This window comes from Saccostrea cucullata, unplaced genomic scaffold (assembly GCF_032062105.1).
Source record: "Saccostrea cucullata isolate Sc308-1 unplaced genomic scaffold, CSIRO_AGI_Scuc_v1 ctg9243, whole genome shotgun sequence".
Taxonomy (NCBI): domain Eukaryota; kingdom Metazoa; phylum Mollusca; class Bivalvia; order Ostreida; family Ostreidae; genus Saccostrea; species Saccostrea cuccullata.
In genome coordinates, this window is record NW_026926443.1 from 1 (window position 1) to 18,453 (window position 18,453).

Consider the following 18,453-nt stretch of genomic DNA (forward strand, 5'->3'; position numbering starts at 1 on the left):
TTCTAAGCTTATACGTACCTGAGATATTCAAAAGTAGGTCACTGTGACCTCTTTTTTGGTCGACATTCTCCAAAAACCCAAGATGCATCAACTGACAAAGTTTGATGATTCTTAGCCAATAAGTGCCTGAGATACTTAAATATAGCCATAAAATGTCAAAAGTAGGTCACCATGACCTACCTTTTGGTCGTCACTCTCCGAAAACCCAAGATGCATCATCTCACAAAGTTTGATGATTCTAAGCCAATAAGTACCGGAGATACTTAAATAAAGCCATAAAATGTCAAAAGTAGGTCACCGTGACCTACTTTTAGGTCGTCACTCTCCGAAAACCAAATATGCATCGACTCACAAAGGTTGATGATTCTAAGCCAATAAATACCTAAGATACTTAAATATAGCCATAAAATGTCGAAAATAGGTCATCGTGACCTACATTTTGGTCGACATTTTTCAAAGACCCAAGATGCATCTACTGACCAAGTTTGATAATCGTAGGTCTGAAGGTAATCAAAATATGCGTTTTAAACAATTTGAAAACAAATGTTGGCAAAATCAAAAAGTAGGTCACAGTGACCTACTTTTTCATAAATATGTTTTAAGGTCCCAAGATGCATCAAAGTACAAGATTTGATCATTCTAAACCTCCCAGTGTCTGAAATAATGGGATTTAATGTTTTTAAAAGGATAAGTCATAAAGTTCAAAAAGTAGGTCATGGTGACCTACTTTTAAGTTGACCTTGTTTGAGGACCCAAGATGCATCAACTGACAAAGTTTGATGATCATAGGCCTTAAAGTGTCCAAAATATGCCTTCAAATCAATTTGAAAACAAATCCCCGCAAAATTTAACAACTTACAAGAATTGATGATCCTAGTCCTTATAGTAAGCAAAATATACACGTTTTTATTAATTGTAAATTTAGGTCAACTTTGAAGTGACCTTGAGACCACGCCCTTTGCCCCAGGGTAATTCCCCGTGCAAATTTTAATCTTCGACATATCCTGATCCTTGTATGTAAGTTTGGTGAAAATCTGCCTGGTAGTTCTGGAGAAGAAGATTTTTTAGCAACCGGTACTTTTGGTTTTGTTTTCCTGATTATCTCCCCTTGTTTAATGGTCCCAACCCTTATTTTAGTATAAATAGTAGCCCTTGGGCCAAGGATACCCTGTGACAAATTTGGTATTGATTGGCCTAGGGGTTCTTGAGTTATGGCCCATATTCTAAAAAGTTTACGCACACCGCACAAATGGCCATAGCATTAGCTCTTTGAGCCTTTGGCTCAGAAGAGCTAAAAATCCAATAGAGCTACATTTTCTTCAGACACTTCTGGTTTTTGGCATATTCCACAAATGTCTTTAAATAAACTGACTGACTTGAGAAAAAGAAAGAATATCCAAACAAAAAAAGAAAGAAAGAAAAAGAAACGTCAGAATTTCTAAATTACATTCATATCATTGTGCTTTTTAGTATCTGATTTAGATTTCAATTTGGACAACAATACATTGATTAAAGAAATGACTTTTGAAATATCAATAAACAAGAAAAAAATGAATTTGTGTAATCTCAATTTATTACACAGGATTATAGGGGGTACCTGTAAAGTGCGAAACGAAATAGAAACGAAACGAACTGAAACGAAACGAAATCTGCCGAAACGAAACGAAATCTACCGAAAGGAAACGAAACCTACCGAAACGAAACGAAACGAAACCTGCCGAAACGAAACGAAACAAAACTTTCAGAATGTTTATATGGTCTATTTTTACTTCATATGAAATTTATATAGTTCAAGCACCACAGGCAATTGTTTCGCTTCAAGTTCTTACATAGGCGTCGGAAGGAAATTGAAAGTTGGGGAGGGGCTTAACCAAAAAAAGGTAAACCCCAGTTTTCAATTCCTATGTAATATATATCTTTGCAAGAAAGTGGGGATGGAGGCTACCCCCCCCCCCTCCCCGCCGCTTCCGACACGTATGTCATATTTTGTTAATATCTTACTGAATAATTTACCTACTTAAAAATGACATCGTTCGCTTCGAGAGACTTTTTACTTGTCAGTTAAATCGTTTAAGACGTCTATGGTCAAGCCTCTTTATTGCAAACCACTCCTTTCTTCCTCCAAAATTACCTCGATAAAAATAGGACCGTATGTACGTAGAAAGGATACACAAGATTGCGGTTGGAGTTACATGTATAATTGAACAATAAAACTATACATCTCGGTATGGAATACTAAAATTTTTTAATACTCTACATGTAAGTCTCTGGTTTATCCTATGTTTTAAGACATTCGCAATACAACAGTACAGTGACTTTATTTCGACCCGTACATAAACGAGCCTTTACATGTAACACATCAATTTTGATAGATATGTTGTATCTAGATAAATAAGGACTGAAAATAAGAGTAAGATATAAAAATTAGAAAATGATGCACATATTGAAACTAAACATGCATAGTACGCTCGTGCATATTTGCAGCTGGCAAACATGTAAATGCATCATTAGACTGAGAAGGGAGCATAATTTATCGGTATTTAAATTTTATATTAACAAGTGCTTGAAGTACATGAATTTTATTTGAAGTAAAAAAAAAGTCCACATGTAGTTACACATTTATAATTATATACATGTTATGATGTACCTTGATTAAAAAAAAAAACAAAACATTTTGATAGTGTTGTTTCGTTTCGGCAGGTTTCGTTTTGATTTCGTTTCGTTTCGTCTTGATTTCGTTTCGTTTCGGTAGGTTTCGTTTCGTTTCGGTAGATTTCGTTTCGTTTCGACAGATTTCGTTTCGTTTCAGTTCGTTTCGTTTCGTTTCTATTTCGTTTCGCACTTTACAGGTACCCGGATTATAGGTGTAAAGTTTATAATAGAATTCATAAGAAACTAGTATCATGATTTGAATAATTTGAACTTTTTAAAATGTTCTTGAATGTTTTCCTTTATGTAAGGTCTTGTTGCTACACATGTCGGTATATTTTCTGGCTGTTCTATCCAAAGTTTATGCTCAATCCCTTTACTGGCCAATGTTTCTGACAGCTTTACAATACTCTCTTCATCTGTTGCCTGCAAAAAATAGGATGAGATAAAGCCATAGCCATGCAAACATTTAATGATCAGATATTATGTGTAGTTCAATTTTAATGCTATAAAACTTGTCAGAAAGGCAAATGAAAATTTATAATCATTTAAATGAATTCTAGATTCAAAGCATACCATTAACAGGTTGGGACTCGCCCAAATGGGATATAATAGTCCGTTTGGGATATAATATCCCAAATGGGCTATAAATTTACAGTGCAAAAATTGAAAATTTTTATTTTGGCAATCAATATCATAAATCCGCATCAAAACACTTAAAAAGGAATAACTTTTGGTAAGAAAGTTTTTCTGCAACCCTACAGTTTGGAAGATTGATCCCCAAGAAGTTAAGGAACTTCCGAGGGATCAATCTCCTAAACAATGGGCATACAGGAAAACTTGTCAACCAAAAGTTATTCCTTTTTAAGTGTCCTGATGCGGATTTATGATATTTATAGCCAAAATAAAATTTTTCAATTTTTGCACTGTAAATTTATAGCCCATTTGGGATATTATATCTCAAACAGACTATTATATCCCATTTGGGCGATTGGTCCCAACCTGATTAATTGTGGCAAATAATTTGGGGGGGGGGGGGGGTCTGAAAAATCATCTCGTTTATTTTGTAAAGTATAAATTTTGTTTACACATTATCTGGTTGAAAGTTTCAGCAATACTGTATAAAATAAAAAAAAAAAACATTTGGGACCTACTTCTAATGTTACTTTATGCATTCGGTCTATATCGTTGAGGTATTTCTTGGTGTCTTCCTTGTCGTAAAACTGATGTATGACAGCAACACAGGCGTGACAAGCCTGTGTAATAAGGGCACCTGTCGGCCATCCGGATTTTAACAGATCCTTCCGGACGACTATATACTGTACCAAGTTTTGAGCCATGTTACAATTTCTCACATTTGTGTTATGATGGGCGCAGCCATTTTGAAAGAAATATCAGAAATGGATAAGACATACGTATACTGTTTCGAAACAAATGTGTTGACACCTGAAGTAAAGTTTAAAAGATTTTATTTTTATCAGAAATGCTTAAATAAACTCTTAATAACTCTTTTAAAAAAAATAATTACTTTGCCGTGCGAACTTTTTTTCTTTGGAAATGTCTCCTCGACTCACAACTTGAACAGTTTACCTTTTCTGAGAAATAGTCGACCAATGAAATTTCAGATACGATGACGTTTACATCAAGAACAAAATACACAGTCACAGGAGAATTAGTAAGTAAACACATTTTAATTTTAATCAATTAATACATAAGGTCAGTAATAATAAAGAATAAAGATGTCGAAGTTTTAACCAGTTTCTCATTTGAACTGTCGAGATTGTCCATGTTGAATGTTATGTCTCCCTGTGCATGCTGTTCTGAAAATGAAGGCTGATGCGAATATTCTCTGTCCTATTGTACAGGTTGGGACCAATCGCCCAAATGGGATATAATAGTCCGTTTGGGATATAATATCCCAAATGGGCTATAAATTTACAGTGCAAAAATTGAAAATTTTTATTTTGGCAATCAATATCATAAATCCGCATCAAAACACTTAAAAAGGAATAACTTTTGGTAAGAAAGTTTTTCTGCAACCCTACAGTTTGGAAGATTGATCCCCAAGAAGTTAAGGAACTTCCGAGGGATCAATCTCCTAAACAATGGGCATACAGGAAAACTTGTCAACCAAAAGTTATTCCTTTTTAAGTGTCCTGATGCGGATTTATGATATTTATAGCCAAAATAAAATTTTTCAATTTTTGCACTGTAAATTTATAGCCCATTTGGGATATTATATCCCAAACAGACTATTATATCCCATTTGGGCGATTGGTCCCAACCTGTTGTATCCACTAAATATCTTGCTCATTTAATATCTACATAAGGTAAATCATCCGATGCAGTTTTTACATAATGATGTGCTCTTGACATAGCATTATCGCATTTGAAAACTCAGTAAAGAATTTCGCGAAAAAAAGTTATTAGCACTTGTCTCTGTTGGTGAAGTTTTAGTTCAAATCAACAAAAAGTACTAGAGTCTGGAAAATCAGAGAGCTACAGAGCCACCCATTGAAAAAAGTGTATATTTGTGCACAAAATGTGTGCTGATTTTCGATTTATTTCTCCATATAACTAAAAATATAACTAACTGTGTGTTCCTTACATATTCCTTTATGTCTTCAACAAAGAATCTATACATATAAGTCATATACAAAGTGCCTCGGATTGTATTGGCTTGACACCCAAGATGGTGATATACTGTAAATGTATTTTATTTAGTGTGTACAAAATTTGTCGGAAATTGATTTTTTAACAAGTTAGTGTTGATTTGAATTAGCGCTTTCTGAATGTGTTTTATATGAATATGTATGTAAATAAGACAGTAGACTAGCAATGTACTTGATTAAGCCGAAGATGCTTTCCACAAAAGGTTCTAAATAGAATACATAGCCAAATGTAATACGTTCACATTATATTTGGAAAATTTTCGGAAGTCTCAATTTTAGACCCAGGAGGGCTTTTAACAACAATTTTGACAAATGTTTTATAATATTATGGAAAAAGTGAAAATATATGTTAGGAAGACACGGTTTATAATATTTGTTGAAGATAACTTGTATAGAGAAATGAATTGAGAAACAGTGCACATTTTTGTAAGCAATAAATATACCTGGTATTTTTATTTTTTCAATGGTCGGCACCGTAGCTTTCTGGTTTTCCAACTGGCAGTTTTTTCAGACCAGCAAGGTACAAGCCTGCAGCTAAGTCAATTTCATATTGCAAGTGTAGTGGTCAGGAGGGTTCAAATGCCAAGGACCAGAAAACTCGGTAGGGCAACTGACTGGAGATTCAGGGGCCTGGGTTTCAATCCCCATCTGGTCATTTCACATTTTCCTCCTCTTCCTGTGACATGAGCACTGAACGTTGACAGGAGAAAGAGAAGATAACAAACAGTAATACTGACTCCAGATGAGATCAGGTGCCATGAAGGAGTATATATCCCTTGTAAGTTGTTGATGGGTCATACCTGTGGTGTGCACATTTCTAAATTGAACAGCAAAAAAATCCATAGACAATAAATTGAATCATCACCAAAAAAATTTACATGATAAAATTGGTGAATGTATGACTTACCGGTAACAAAGGTTTTATTTTTAAACAATCATCATAGAATTTGATAACTTGTGTCCCACCATGATCTGGTGAGTGGTATCAGAAATATATGAAATGTCATACATATTATATGTACCTGTACATGTGTTCAGTTACCATCGGCTAGCTATCACACCCAAATCACACAGTGATTTTATGTAGCTTATATTGCTATATTTGGAGTGTGTCTTTTTACCACATGGAACCACAAGGATACCACTTTTTTTAAATTTCAGTGATTTATGAAGTTAATACCTGTAATGGTAATACTTGAACATATTACTGTATTGCATAGTTTGAATTTACTAGTTTTAAATACACTGCATGTAATTCTATTATTAAAAAAAAGAATTTTGAAAGAACAGCTTCTCTGATGAGTAATTTGATTCTAGAAGGAACTTGGTGTGAAATCCCACAGCTTACTTTCTTCTTTTTGTAAAAACCAATTCTGACCATAGCCATGTTAACAATGCTCTAGTATTGAATTTTACAATATGAAAGGTTTACAATATGACAGGGTGACTGATGCTTATGACAGCTATAGCAATCCTGTTTATCTGTGTTATCTCAGTGGATAATAATAGACTTTAGTTATTTTCCATAGATTATTTAGTTTAAATTAATTTGACAGAAATGTTTGTTGAAAATTAAGATGTTTCTAATAAGACTTCTTTGCAAAGGTAAAGAAAATTCTTTTGATCATGATACTTTTTATTATTTTAATTAAATCTCGACAATGTAATATAAAATGGAGAAGCTAAAATATAGTAGTGTAGCATGTGAATTGACTAACATCAGCAATGATCAGGTGCTGACAGGTAGTTGTACTGAAGTAGGAAGTGAAATGGTTGTAATGCCTTATCTGACATGTAACAATGAGCTGATAACGTATGTAAGGAGAAGTAACAACACTGGTCAACATTGTGTAATGACGGAGTCTAATTAGAAAAGGGATGTAATGATTGAAAGATTTAAAAACAAGAACATGTTTTCATAGAATTACATTAATGTTTTGGTTATTCAAATATGTTTAAGATTTAAAATTGGAAAACTGAAATTTAATAGCAAAAAAAAAAAAAAAAAAATACAGGAGAATTTCGGAAAATACCTGAACCACCAAGTAACGTTACCTGACCAAAGGAGTTTATATTTTCTGCAGTTTAACTCTTGTGTTTGGCTAACACTTCTCATAGAGTAATCTGAATCAAGATCGAGTTTGCCAATTTGAACTAAGTCAAAGGTCAAGGTTAAAGTAGATTTTGTGAACAATTCATGGAAGAGTGATTATTTAAAGGTTATGTTCTGGTACTTTGTACTTTAGGCTTTGCATTCATTCAATGCATTTTTAAAAGAATTGATAATCACAGATATTAAGAGGTAGTCCGCCGAAAAACCAGGCAGGGTTGTATTATTAGGCGGCACATCGAATGTGACGAATATTTGATATTTTATTGAAAACATTATCAATGTAGTCCAAATGGAAAAATGTAATCAAAGATTTGTTTTAAAATTGCTTATTTAGTAAAATATCCTTTTGTTTCGTGTTTTTGAATTCCCCTATATAAACCATTGAATTTAGGTCAGAAACAACGAACTGTAATTTCCAATACTTATTTAACAGGACTATAATTCATGCTGAACTAAATCTAGAAATATTTCGTCTTTCAGTTTCAAAAATAAAATTGGTGGGCAAAACACTTAAATTGATAGTAGTTTTCTGTCAAAATACAGAGACGTTTTTATGAAATTTTGCGATGTAAGAGTTATCTCCCGTGGCATCGGTAAATCTGCTAAACACCTTACTATCGAAATCCTAGTGAAATATTTAGAATATATACACAAAATAAAATTATTTAACAAAAAATTACTACTTTATTTTCAAAATAGAATTCATTTTCGCCTCCAAACGTAATATTTAGATTAAGATTGGCAGTATTATTCAGGTTGAATCCACGTTTCCATTGATGTATCAGTGACGTCATATACCTGACTAATATTGCGTCACAATTAAATAGTTACAAGTTTTCCAAAGAAGTTTGTAAATTCTTTGCATAAAAGCGCAAATAAAACGATTAAAAATAAATAATTTCTCTTTTTCTGTTCAATTACTTTTCAGAGTGCATTATCCTACATGTTAAATAATCATATATTTTTATATAAAATGTATTTTTTTCACGGGCGACGTCTCAGCTAAAAGTAATTTTGTACATGTCCGAGAACTAATTTTTTAAACTGATTTACAAGGCTATGCGTACAAATAATTAATTGTTTATACTGAATATTTCTTATAAAATTGGGATGTGAAGGGATTTTATTTTCTTCTGATTATCAAGGAAAGATGAATATTTTAGATTTACGCAACATTTAATTCAAGTCAACGGAGTTGAGATATTTATTTCATGATATTTGTACACACACACACACACACACACCCCCCCCCCCCCCCCACACACACACACACACTTGATTATATTTATCTATGCAGTCAAACCAAAGTAAACGATCCGCGGTACGATTAAAAATATTTTATTAAAAGAGTGAAAAATAAGATTTAAAGAATATTTATTGAGGAAAATTACTGTTGAACTCCCCACTTCAATTTGCCACTAAAACGGAAGATTTCGTGGGCGTTTTTTTTTTTTTGTTTTATATTGTTTTTGTTTGGGTTTTTTGTTGGTTAAATTTGGTGATTGAAACAATCACATACTCACATTCAATTTGAAGTTAAAAAATGTGACCATGTTGGCCAATTCTAAAATGTTTTCCCATTAATGAAAGTTTTTTTTAATATGCCGCCTTGCCCCCCCCACCCCTCCCGGCTTTTTGCTTGCGATTTCTAGGCTCTTAAATCATAATACTATATATGAAATAACTTATTTTCTTATTAATATAAAATTAAATTTTATAAGATGAAAATATAGGGGAAACGGCTTTTATAGATGACAGGTTTAAAAAATTTGGATAAAGCCGAGACTGTGCACATTTAAATATTTTCTGCATTTAGGTAGTGCAAGTATATTTTCGCCAATGATAGAATTGAACTCTTTAATTCACGAGAGAATTTAAAAAAACTTTAGTTGGAAATAAGATATTTAATAAAGATAAGCTGTTTACTCTCAGTTGTTGCATAATGCATGTACAAATACTTGTTTTTTTAATACCGAGTATCAAGAAATCGTACAGATGTTATACATGATTGTAATCTTCATGTACGTAAAAGACATTAGTATTTTAAATAAATTGTATAAACATTTGAATCCATGGATAAAATAATTTTAAAAAGTTGAATAACTGAACAGAAATAAAAGACAAGCATATTTTTTTCTGATACATGAAATGCAGAATATTTCTAGTTTTACGGTAAAAACCGATCCCGATTGAAATAAAAGCGATCCCGATTGAAAATAATGCAAAATGTGTAAAGTTAGAAAACTAAAGACAACTGCCACCCATAAGACATGTACAAAAATAAATCAGGTAATTTTTTGGCCATATTACAAGTCAAATTTAACATTACAATTATAGTATTTCCTTCTTTAAATAATTCCGGTCGGGATCGGTTTAATTGTGAAAAATTGTAAAACATAGGTAAATTTGACTCCTTTTATTTCTCTCAATATAAGGGTGCCCACTGATTTTATTGAGTGACTCAAAAGTTTGTACTTTGTATTCATAATAACAGGAGAAAAAAAATCTGTCATTGAAATGTATTGGGTTTTATAACGTAATGAAAATTGGATAATGAATTCAAAAAGTTACTTGCTAAACTCAGTTTTGGACCACATATTTTTTTCTAAAGAAATATAAATTGGAGTCTTATTCATTACTAAAATTAAAGATAAGAGTCTATGGTATAAATAATATTGATAGACACATCCAGGTTTTGCGTATCTGGTACATATAAAACAAAATAAAAACGTAGTAATTTTTTTTACCCCCATGTTGACCTATTTGCACTTAAAATTGAGCAATTACCAAAAATAGGACTAGTGGAGCACTAAATTTTTTTTTGATGTTCTCATGTGTAAACACTTGCTTAAATAAGTATACATGCTAAAAATAATAAAAATCCATGACATGCGATGTGCCACCCATTGCCTGATTTTCAGTGGACTGCCTCTTAAGAACTTCTTACAAAAAATATGTGTAGCAAATTCTTTTCTTTACCTTATATCTTATTAAATTAAATGCACATTTATAAAAAGAGTCACTTTTGAGATGGTCACCATCTTAATAATATTTTCTAGCTCATTTTAGCTTGTATTAAAATTTGCTATAGGATGTCTTAATTCACTTAAAAACATGGTGTAGGCAGTTTGGCATAATTGTTTGAAAAATAACTTTTTAACTACATTTGAGCATTGGAAATGGAAATGATAAGTGTATGCTGTTGGACAGTCCAAGCAATGGTTACAAGCAATAATTATTGATTGCTAAAAATTGGAGCTAGTGGCAAGTAAACAAGAGAAAATGACACAATTCTTCTGAAATCAATAGAGACATCTCCATGTGTTTGACCAAGTTCTTGCATCATACTGAAAATGGAATCTTTATAAATTTTGTGTGCAACAAAATTGTTCTTCATATCTTTGATCATGAATTGGATTTTGGATTTTGGTGCTTGAACAGTTTGATACCATGATGGACTTTGAGGTATTAACTGTTCTGCAGCCAGCATATTGATGCAACGAAAAATATTTCACGACACAGATGTATAATTCATGTATAATTTGTATAATGATATACCAAGATGTATTTCATGATGCTCAGCTGTGTTAGTAAAGTGCAGAAAATAAAGAAATCACTACAGTTTAAACAGGTCATTGCAAAAGGCTGTTCTTGCATTATTGCATTATAATAAAGTATACATTGCATGATGTGATTTATCAAAGGTCTGACAAATCATTTAAATCCCCAGATCACATGTAATTAAGGAGAAAGTTTGTCTGACTTCATGAATTGTAGGTTACTCTTTTTTTTTTTTTTTTGCAAAATGATACTGCATGATTAGGTCTAATTAGCATATTTTGTTTAGCAGCAGTTGAATGTACATGTATCAGGCATTACTGTCACTGGGGAAATCACACATAACAGATTGATTTACTTGTCATATAATGCTTATCTGGTGGAGAACTGTGAGGTACAGGGAGTATAGTCCATCCTAGTTATCTCTCAAAATAGCTTCCCAATTACAGCAAAAGCTGCCAGCAGCAAAATGCACTTTTCCCTTCAGATTTCAGTCCTTTTTCACAAATCTTAGATAACTTAAGATAAGGTTTGTCCAAACAGAGTTTGTTTCTCCCACCAAACAATGCCTTAAGCTCTCAGTATTATGCTTTTCTGGCATATGTGGGTCGGTCTTTTAACATCACCAGATACTTGATAAATAACATATTTTTATGCCCCGCCATGAATATGGCCAGGGCATATAGTGTTTGTCATGTCTGTCTTCCATCCTTCTGTCCTTCCATCCTTCCATCACACTTTGTGTTTAGCTAAGTTTCAAAGAAACTATCCAAAATATTTTCATCAAACTTCATATGCTGATAGATATTGATGAGAGCTATGCAACTGCATCAGCATTTTTTGACCTTGACCTTTCCTTTGACCGTGACCTCACTTTTCTTAAATTAGTGTTTAGCTCAGTTTTAAACATACCATTCAAGATGATGCATCTCGGGATGAACACTACCAGACTTGCTTCGGATGCTGGATCTGACCTATATTTTCATTCCCTAGTAACTAGAAGTCCTATCTGAACCAATCTTGCATGGATGATGCATTTAGGGATGTACACTACCAGACTTGCTTCGGATGCTGGATCTGACCTATATTTTCAATCCCAAGTAACTATAAGCCCTGCCTGAACCAAACTTGCATGGATGATGCATCTAGGGATGGACACTACAAGACTTGCTTCAGATGCTGGATCTGACCTATATTTTTATTCCCTAAGCCCTACCTGAACCAAACTTGCATGGATGATGCAGCTAGGAATGGACACTACCAGACTTGCTTCAGATGCTAGATCTGACCTATATTTTCATTCCCAAGTAACTATAAGCCATACCTGAACCAAATTTGCATGGATGATGCATCTAGGGATGGACACTACCAGACTTGCTTCAGATGCTGGATCTGACCTACATTTTTCTTCCCTAGTAACTATAAGCCCTACGTGAACCAAACTTGCAAGGATGATGCATCTAGGGATGGACAGTTCCAGACTTGCTTCGGATACTGGATCTGACCTTTATTTTCCAAACAAGCAATTCAGCTGCATCACTATTCAAGATATTCTGATCAAATTTTATAAACATACAAATTTTCATGTTGCTTTACTAATATATCCTCGGCGGGGTATTCATGTCCTAGGGACATATTTTTAGTTCATTGTAAGTCAGCTGACATTGTTATATATTTATATTTATCTCTGGCTCAAATTTTATACAAACTTCTATATGAACATTTCGGTATATTATTTGCAGATTTTGTCCCTCATTAAATGCTGACCACAGTCATTATGGGCTAGGATGTGTACAATGTTCTCAAAGCCCAGAGACATTTCACGTGTAAAATGGATGTCTGCTACAAACCTGATTATTATTATCTTTCTCCTCACCATTTCTGGTAAGTATTTTAATTTTGACATTGATTAATCTAAAACCCTAGCAAGTCTTGCAATCTTGTATTGTTAGATCCTAGATATAAATATCCATCACAGTTTTATAAGTAAGGCTTCTTGTCTTTTATGTAAACAATCCTGCAAAACAAAGTAATCTCTGCAGAACCATTGTTGTCTTAAAATCATTATTTTTTATGCAAACTTAAAGAATTACCAGGAAATAGGCATTAGGCACAGAGTTGTGCATCAAAATTCTCTCAAACTTTGATTGAAATGCTTTGATCATCACTAACATATTTCCATATTAATACATTTAACTTAATAAACAATATTTTATTATGAATTAACATAATGGGATTGGACAGCAGGCACTGCCTGTATAAGTCCTTTCCATTAATACATTTATATAAAGACCACTTAGAATATTGTACTTATACATAAAGAAATGAACATGATGAAGTAGATGGATGCCCTCTGTGTGTAACTTTTAAAAAGTTCCGTATAATCGTGTCATTACAGATCATTTATTAATGATCTATCAGTCTCTAATGCAGTGAATTAAAGTAGTTAGAAGTCCGGTGTTATTGATTTCTGAGCCAGCGTTAAGTGGTTTTCAGCACAAGACCTTGGGTCTCTGGACACTAGGATGTATTAGGTCAATTGTTAATGACATGGTCTAGAACAATACAACATGCTTTGATCTAATAATAATGTGTCGACTTATAAATGGCTTAGAATCTAATACATTGCAGTACACTGTATATTTATCCTATAAATTCCCAATTCCTCTTACAAGGTCTGATATTATTTCTTTGATTAGGCATATATGTCATAATTTCTTTATCTGGACAGAGAGTAAAATTTTTGTTAAATACACCTTCTTTAAACATTTACCTATTCTTTTTTGGAGGGCTGGGATAAGGTGTGTTGATATCTTTCTGTTCACCATGTTCACAGTTAAATGTATCTATGTCAAAAACCAACAGAATCGTGGTGGTATTGATCTGAATCATTGTCAGGTTTGTCAACTCTGACAGTTTGTCACACATTGGGATAAAGCATTAAAGAGAGCCTGAATTTGTGTGATTTGTTACAATATGATTTGTTTTCCTAAAATTTCTTGATTATCCCCTGACAATGGACTTGGTGAGGACATAGTAACGTGCTGCTTGTGTGTTTATACATAGTTTGTCCTTGTACAAAACAGAAATTACATATTTGCATCGATCAGGATCGACATCAAATGCTGTCTTGATTCATAGATATGTTCTTTGTGTGGGGATTCTCTTCTTTTCCATACCCTAGTTTTTAGTGTTTCTCGAGAAGTCATTAAATTCTTATTGTCTGATTGATTAGCTGTACTATACAGCCTGTTTTATTGTAAATGGACCAAAAGCTAGAATCAGATGGTGAATTTATAATTATGAAACAATTCGGATGTCCTCTCAAAACTGGCAATGAATACATAAAAAATGTGGAATATGTTTCCTTCCAGAAATTAATAATGGTAATTGATTTGTCTCGCTGATTCTTAACCCGTTTGTCTGATTCCAGGCTTATACTTATTAAAAATCCCCGTCATAGGCTGCAACTGCTTGAACCATAAAGAGAAACCAGTTTTTATGAGCAACTCAACAAACACAAAAAAGCACCCACAATGCCAGATTGATGTGCAATTAAGAGAGATTGCGTATTGGATTTTTATGAATTATTGCGATTGCGAATTAATTTGGAGAGCTTAATGGGTAGAACATTGATTACAGATAAATGACTGTCTACTTCCTGATAGAGGCAGGAAGATTTTTAGCTCACCTTAACAAATTTGGGGGAGATATGTTCCCTTGGCATATGCTTAAGTGTAAGCATCCAAGGTTAAAATTTTGGAGCAGAACAACTTCTTTTCTAGTACTTCTATGCCCTGTACTGATCAGAAATGTATGGATGATGCTTCACTGTATCACTTCAGGTTTCAGATCCTGCCATTATAGCTTAAAAATGATCTGGTCAACATGGGGGGGGGGGGGGTTGAGCCAGTTAAATATACAGTTATGTATAAGGCCAAACCACATTTGCCAACTATGAGAGAATGAACTTGGAAACAATAATACTTCATTTAGGTGTTAGATAATGCAATGTTAGACCAAAAAAGAAAAGTACATGTACATATCTTTTCATATGCCTGCAACAGAGCATTTATATCCAATGGACATAAGTCTTCTGATATATATAAGGCCAAAAAAAATAATAGTCTTGTTTCCTGCTACCAGCCAGAAAAAAATAGGGTAGGTAGGTAGGAAAATTATTTTATTTTTTAATTTTATTTAATTTTTCCAATGGTATTTTTTGGATATGAACTACTACAAAACCAAAATGAACATGTCATAGCTAGGTCAATATTATCTTTTAAAATGAAATTCCATGTCTTTTGATGCACAACTCAAGTGGAATTTTATGAAAGTCCATATTTTAAACATATATTTCATGTAATACAACTTGAGTATATATATTTTTTCACTTTTGAAACATGAAATTCCTAAAATTTTGAATTTTTCCCCCAAATGCTAAAAAAAACTTTAGGGTCGGGTGCAAAAAAATAGGGTAGGTCGGGTAGCAGGAAGCAAGACTATTTTTTATTTTGGCCGAAGGCACAGTGGACTAAAAGTTTATTGTGATATTGAAATTTCAGTACATTGAATGAAAACATGCACTTGTTATTTCATGGGATCATATAAAATAAAATCATCATGCAGAACTTTAAAATTACCTTCAGGTTAAAGAAATGAAAAGTAAGATTTCTGTGTGAAGCAAACCATTCAAGTGTTGAACGGTGTACTTAATGAGCTTGATAGAAATCAGAGGGAGTTCCTGGTTTGTGAGGCTTTTTACAAGGTTCATTTACAGTGTTTATGGTGGTGATCAGATTAACACCAAGCCTAGGGTATCTCAGTCGTTTTGTGTGGCCAGTCGATGGCTGCCATCTGGTGTCTCCTAGCCTGCATCTAACCCTGATACAGGGACTTGTGACTGAAAGCTGACAAAAGCTTATTTTTAGTATTTGTCATGTCAATATGGATTAATTATTTTAGTTCGTATTGATCTATGATATTATTCTTCAACTGAACACTGTATTATGTTAAATTTGTAAATCATCAACTGGTTTTATAATACCGTATAAGTAGAATTTTTAGCGAGGATTTAATTTTGGCATTATTAGCGAGGTAACTGGCATCGCTAAAATTGAATATCGCTAAAAATTAATTGCGTATTATTTGCAATAGCTTCTATAGTTAGCATTTTAAAATCGCTAAAAATTACGTCTCGCTTAAATAAAATACCAGATTGTAGGTAGAAATCGCTAAATTTGCGTCTCGCTAAAATTTCCACTTATACGGTACTTGAAATATTAATTTTAGTTTCATGTAAATGAAATAAAAAAAATCAAATTATCGCTTTTGATGGATAGTATAATACATGTACACTTTAACAGTGTTAAAATAAATCTTCCCATGTTGGACATTTTTGGACCGCCCCACTCTGGATATGGTGGGGATATAAAAAAAAAAAAGGGTTTGTCAATTTGCTCATTATTCAGTCCTTGACTGTCTGTCATACTTTGCATTTTGTTCAGTGTTAAAGAATCTGCTCAAGATATATAATCAAATTCACTGTTGCGTATGAGTGAGAGCTATTTTACAGTGGTATAGCTGTGTGGCCTTTACCCTCTCTGTGACCTTGAACTCACTTTTTAATCCCCCCAATCCCCTTCAAAGAAGGTAAAGCATATTGCTTTGCTGCTGTCTGTTGGTCTGTCTGTCAGTCTACAAAGTTTCTTTGCATTTTCTTCGCAGAGCACTAAAATGAAATTTGGTGTACAGATTTATCATAAGAATATCTAGGTCAAGTTCTGTTTTGGGTATGATGGAGCAATTTTTGAAAGAGTCATGCCCCTTGGACTTGGAAAATTCCAATTATTTGCAGTTTCTGTTTACTTTCTTCACATGTATGTCCAGGAGAAAAGGGCATGTGTTTCACAAACATCTTTTGTTCTTATTTTGTGTTAAGCTAAGTTTCAAACTGATTATAGTAGATATTTTCTAGTCACCTGAGTCATTCAGTTGAAATATTGCTGTCTGTTTTTGTTCTTCACTGTCCTCCATGCTTTTTGGGCCATATAAATTAATGCAATTTTTAAGAAATGTCGACATCAATCAGTAAAACTAAGCTGACCTTGGATATTGACCTCCATAGTTTAAAATGAAAAATATTGGTTTATGTGTTTTACTAACATGTTTGACTGAGCTCTTGAAAAGGTTTAGTTATGTTTTTCTCATTTTAGAATCATTTGGTGCAGACATTTGTGGAAAAGAAGTTAAACCCAGTTTTCTTAAGAGTCGGATCCACAAAAGTTCTCTCCCAAAAGGTGGGGCTGCTGCAGGGAAGTATGTCAAGGATGCCAAGTCAACCAATCGCTGGCTGTGTGTCGTGAACTGTTGTCAGGACGCTGAGAACTGTGACTCGGCTTTATTTCATAGTAATACTTGCTACCTCATAAAATGTAATGTGACTTATGCTGGAGGGTGTGAAGCTGTTCCTAAGACTGATGCCAAGTATAATGATACGTACTACATTAACGTCAGGGATGTGGGTAGGTTGTATTTATAATGGTACATGTACAATATATATGCTATTCATATTGTAAGTGATATAAATATAAATTCTTATAACAGTAACTTGATCGGAAGAGGCTTAGCATGGATCACCAGATCAAACGAGATGTGAAGCATCTAGTTTGATCTGATGATCAGGGCTTGTCAACGAGACATGATGCGGCTCTTTGGATCAAGTTACTGTTAAAATGATAAATTTATTAAATACATGTACCCCTCTACAATTAGCAAAAGTAATAAAATCGAAACTTCTGGGGCCAATAATATACCTTTGATCAATCACATTTTTTTGAGGAATTTTAATTTTGATCCGAAAAAAAAATCAATAAAACAATGTAAACAACAATAAACTGTTAGCTACTGTCACAAAGCTGTGGTTTATTCAGCCAGGTCAGGATGTAACAGTTGTTGAACAATTTTAATTATTACCTAACCTACTATATAAAATGTAATTAGGCATTTTGAACTGTTTCACAATTCATTTTATGTTTTGGGGTGATCATGAAACAGTCAAACTGTTGACCGGGCCACAGAATGAACTGTTGCCTGTTTAAAACGTCATCATGATATTCAAGTGTTTTGATGATCATGACATCACTATTTGCCTGCTATATAATTAACTGAATTGGAATAAAACACACAAAAAATCAATTTATTAAGTATTAATTAAAATTATCAAATATTAATTTAATCTTTACAGTTTCCCAGGTCTTCCCCACTACCGAGGGACAATAGTTTGACTGTTTACCTCGTAGTCAGGGCTCGACATTAACGCTTGTCCGGTACCAATGAAAAAAAATTACGGACAAGTGAATATTGCTGGGCACTTGTCCGATTGGACAAGTGATTTTTCTATGTAAAGAAGTCTTTAGATAATAATAATCATAGAATAAATAAAGTGCCGCGCCACAGCAT

At 33.3% G+C, this 18,453-nt stretch overlaps 2 protein-coding genes across 2 annotated transcripts; one reads left to right on the forward strand and one right to left on the reverse strand.

The window, feature by feature from the left end:
• Window positions 1–2,861: 2,861 nt before the first annotated feature.
• LOC134271707 (putative peptidyl-tRNA hydrolase PTRHD1) lies at window positions 2,862–4,057 on the reverse strand. The gene is made up of 2 exons (XM_062753915.1): window positions 3,804–4,057; window positions 2,862–3,075 (listed from the first exon to the last, which is right to left on the reverse strand). Exons 1-2 carry the CDS (start codon window positions 3,987–3,989, stop codon window positions 2,902–2,904), a joined length of 360 nt encoding a protein of 119 aa, XP_062609899.1. The 5' UTR covers window positions 3,990–4,057; the 3' UTR covers window positions 2,862–2,901.
• A 188-nt stretch (window positions 4,058–4,245) lies between these two features.
• On the forward strand, window positions 4,246–17,516 carry LOC134271706 (uncharacterized; the record flags this gene model as incomplete). The annotated part of the gene is made up of 3 exons (XM_062753914.1): window positions 4,246–4,324; window positions 12,735–12,876; window positions 17,208–17,516. Coding segments are annotated over exons 2-3 (406 nt in total), but the record flags the coding sequence as incomplete, so codon positions are not given.
• Window positions 17,517–18,453: the final 937 nt, after the last annotated feature.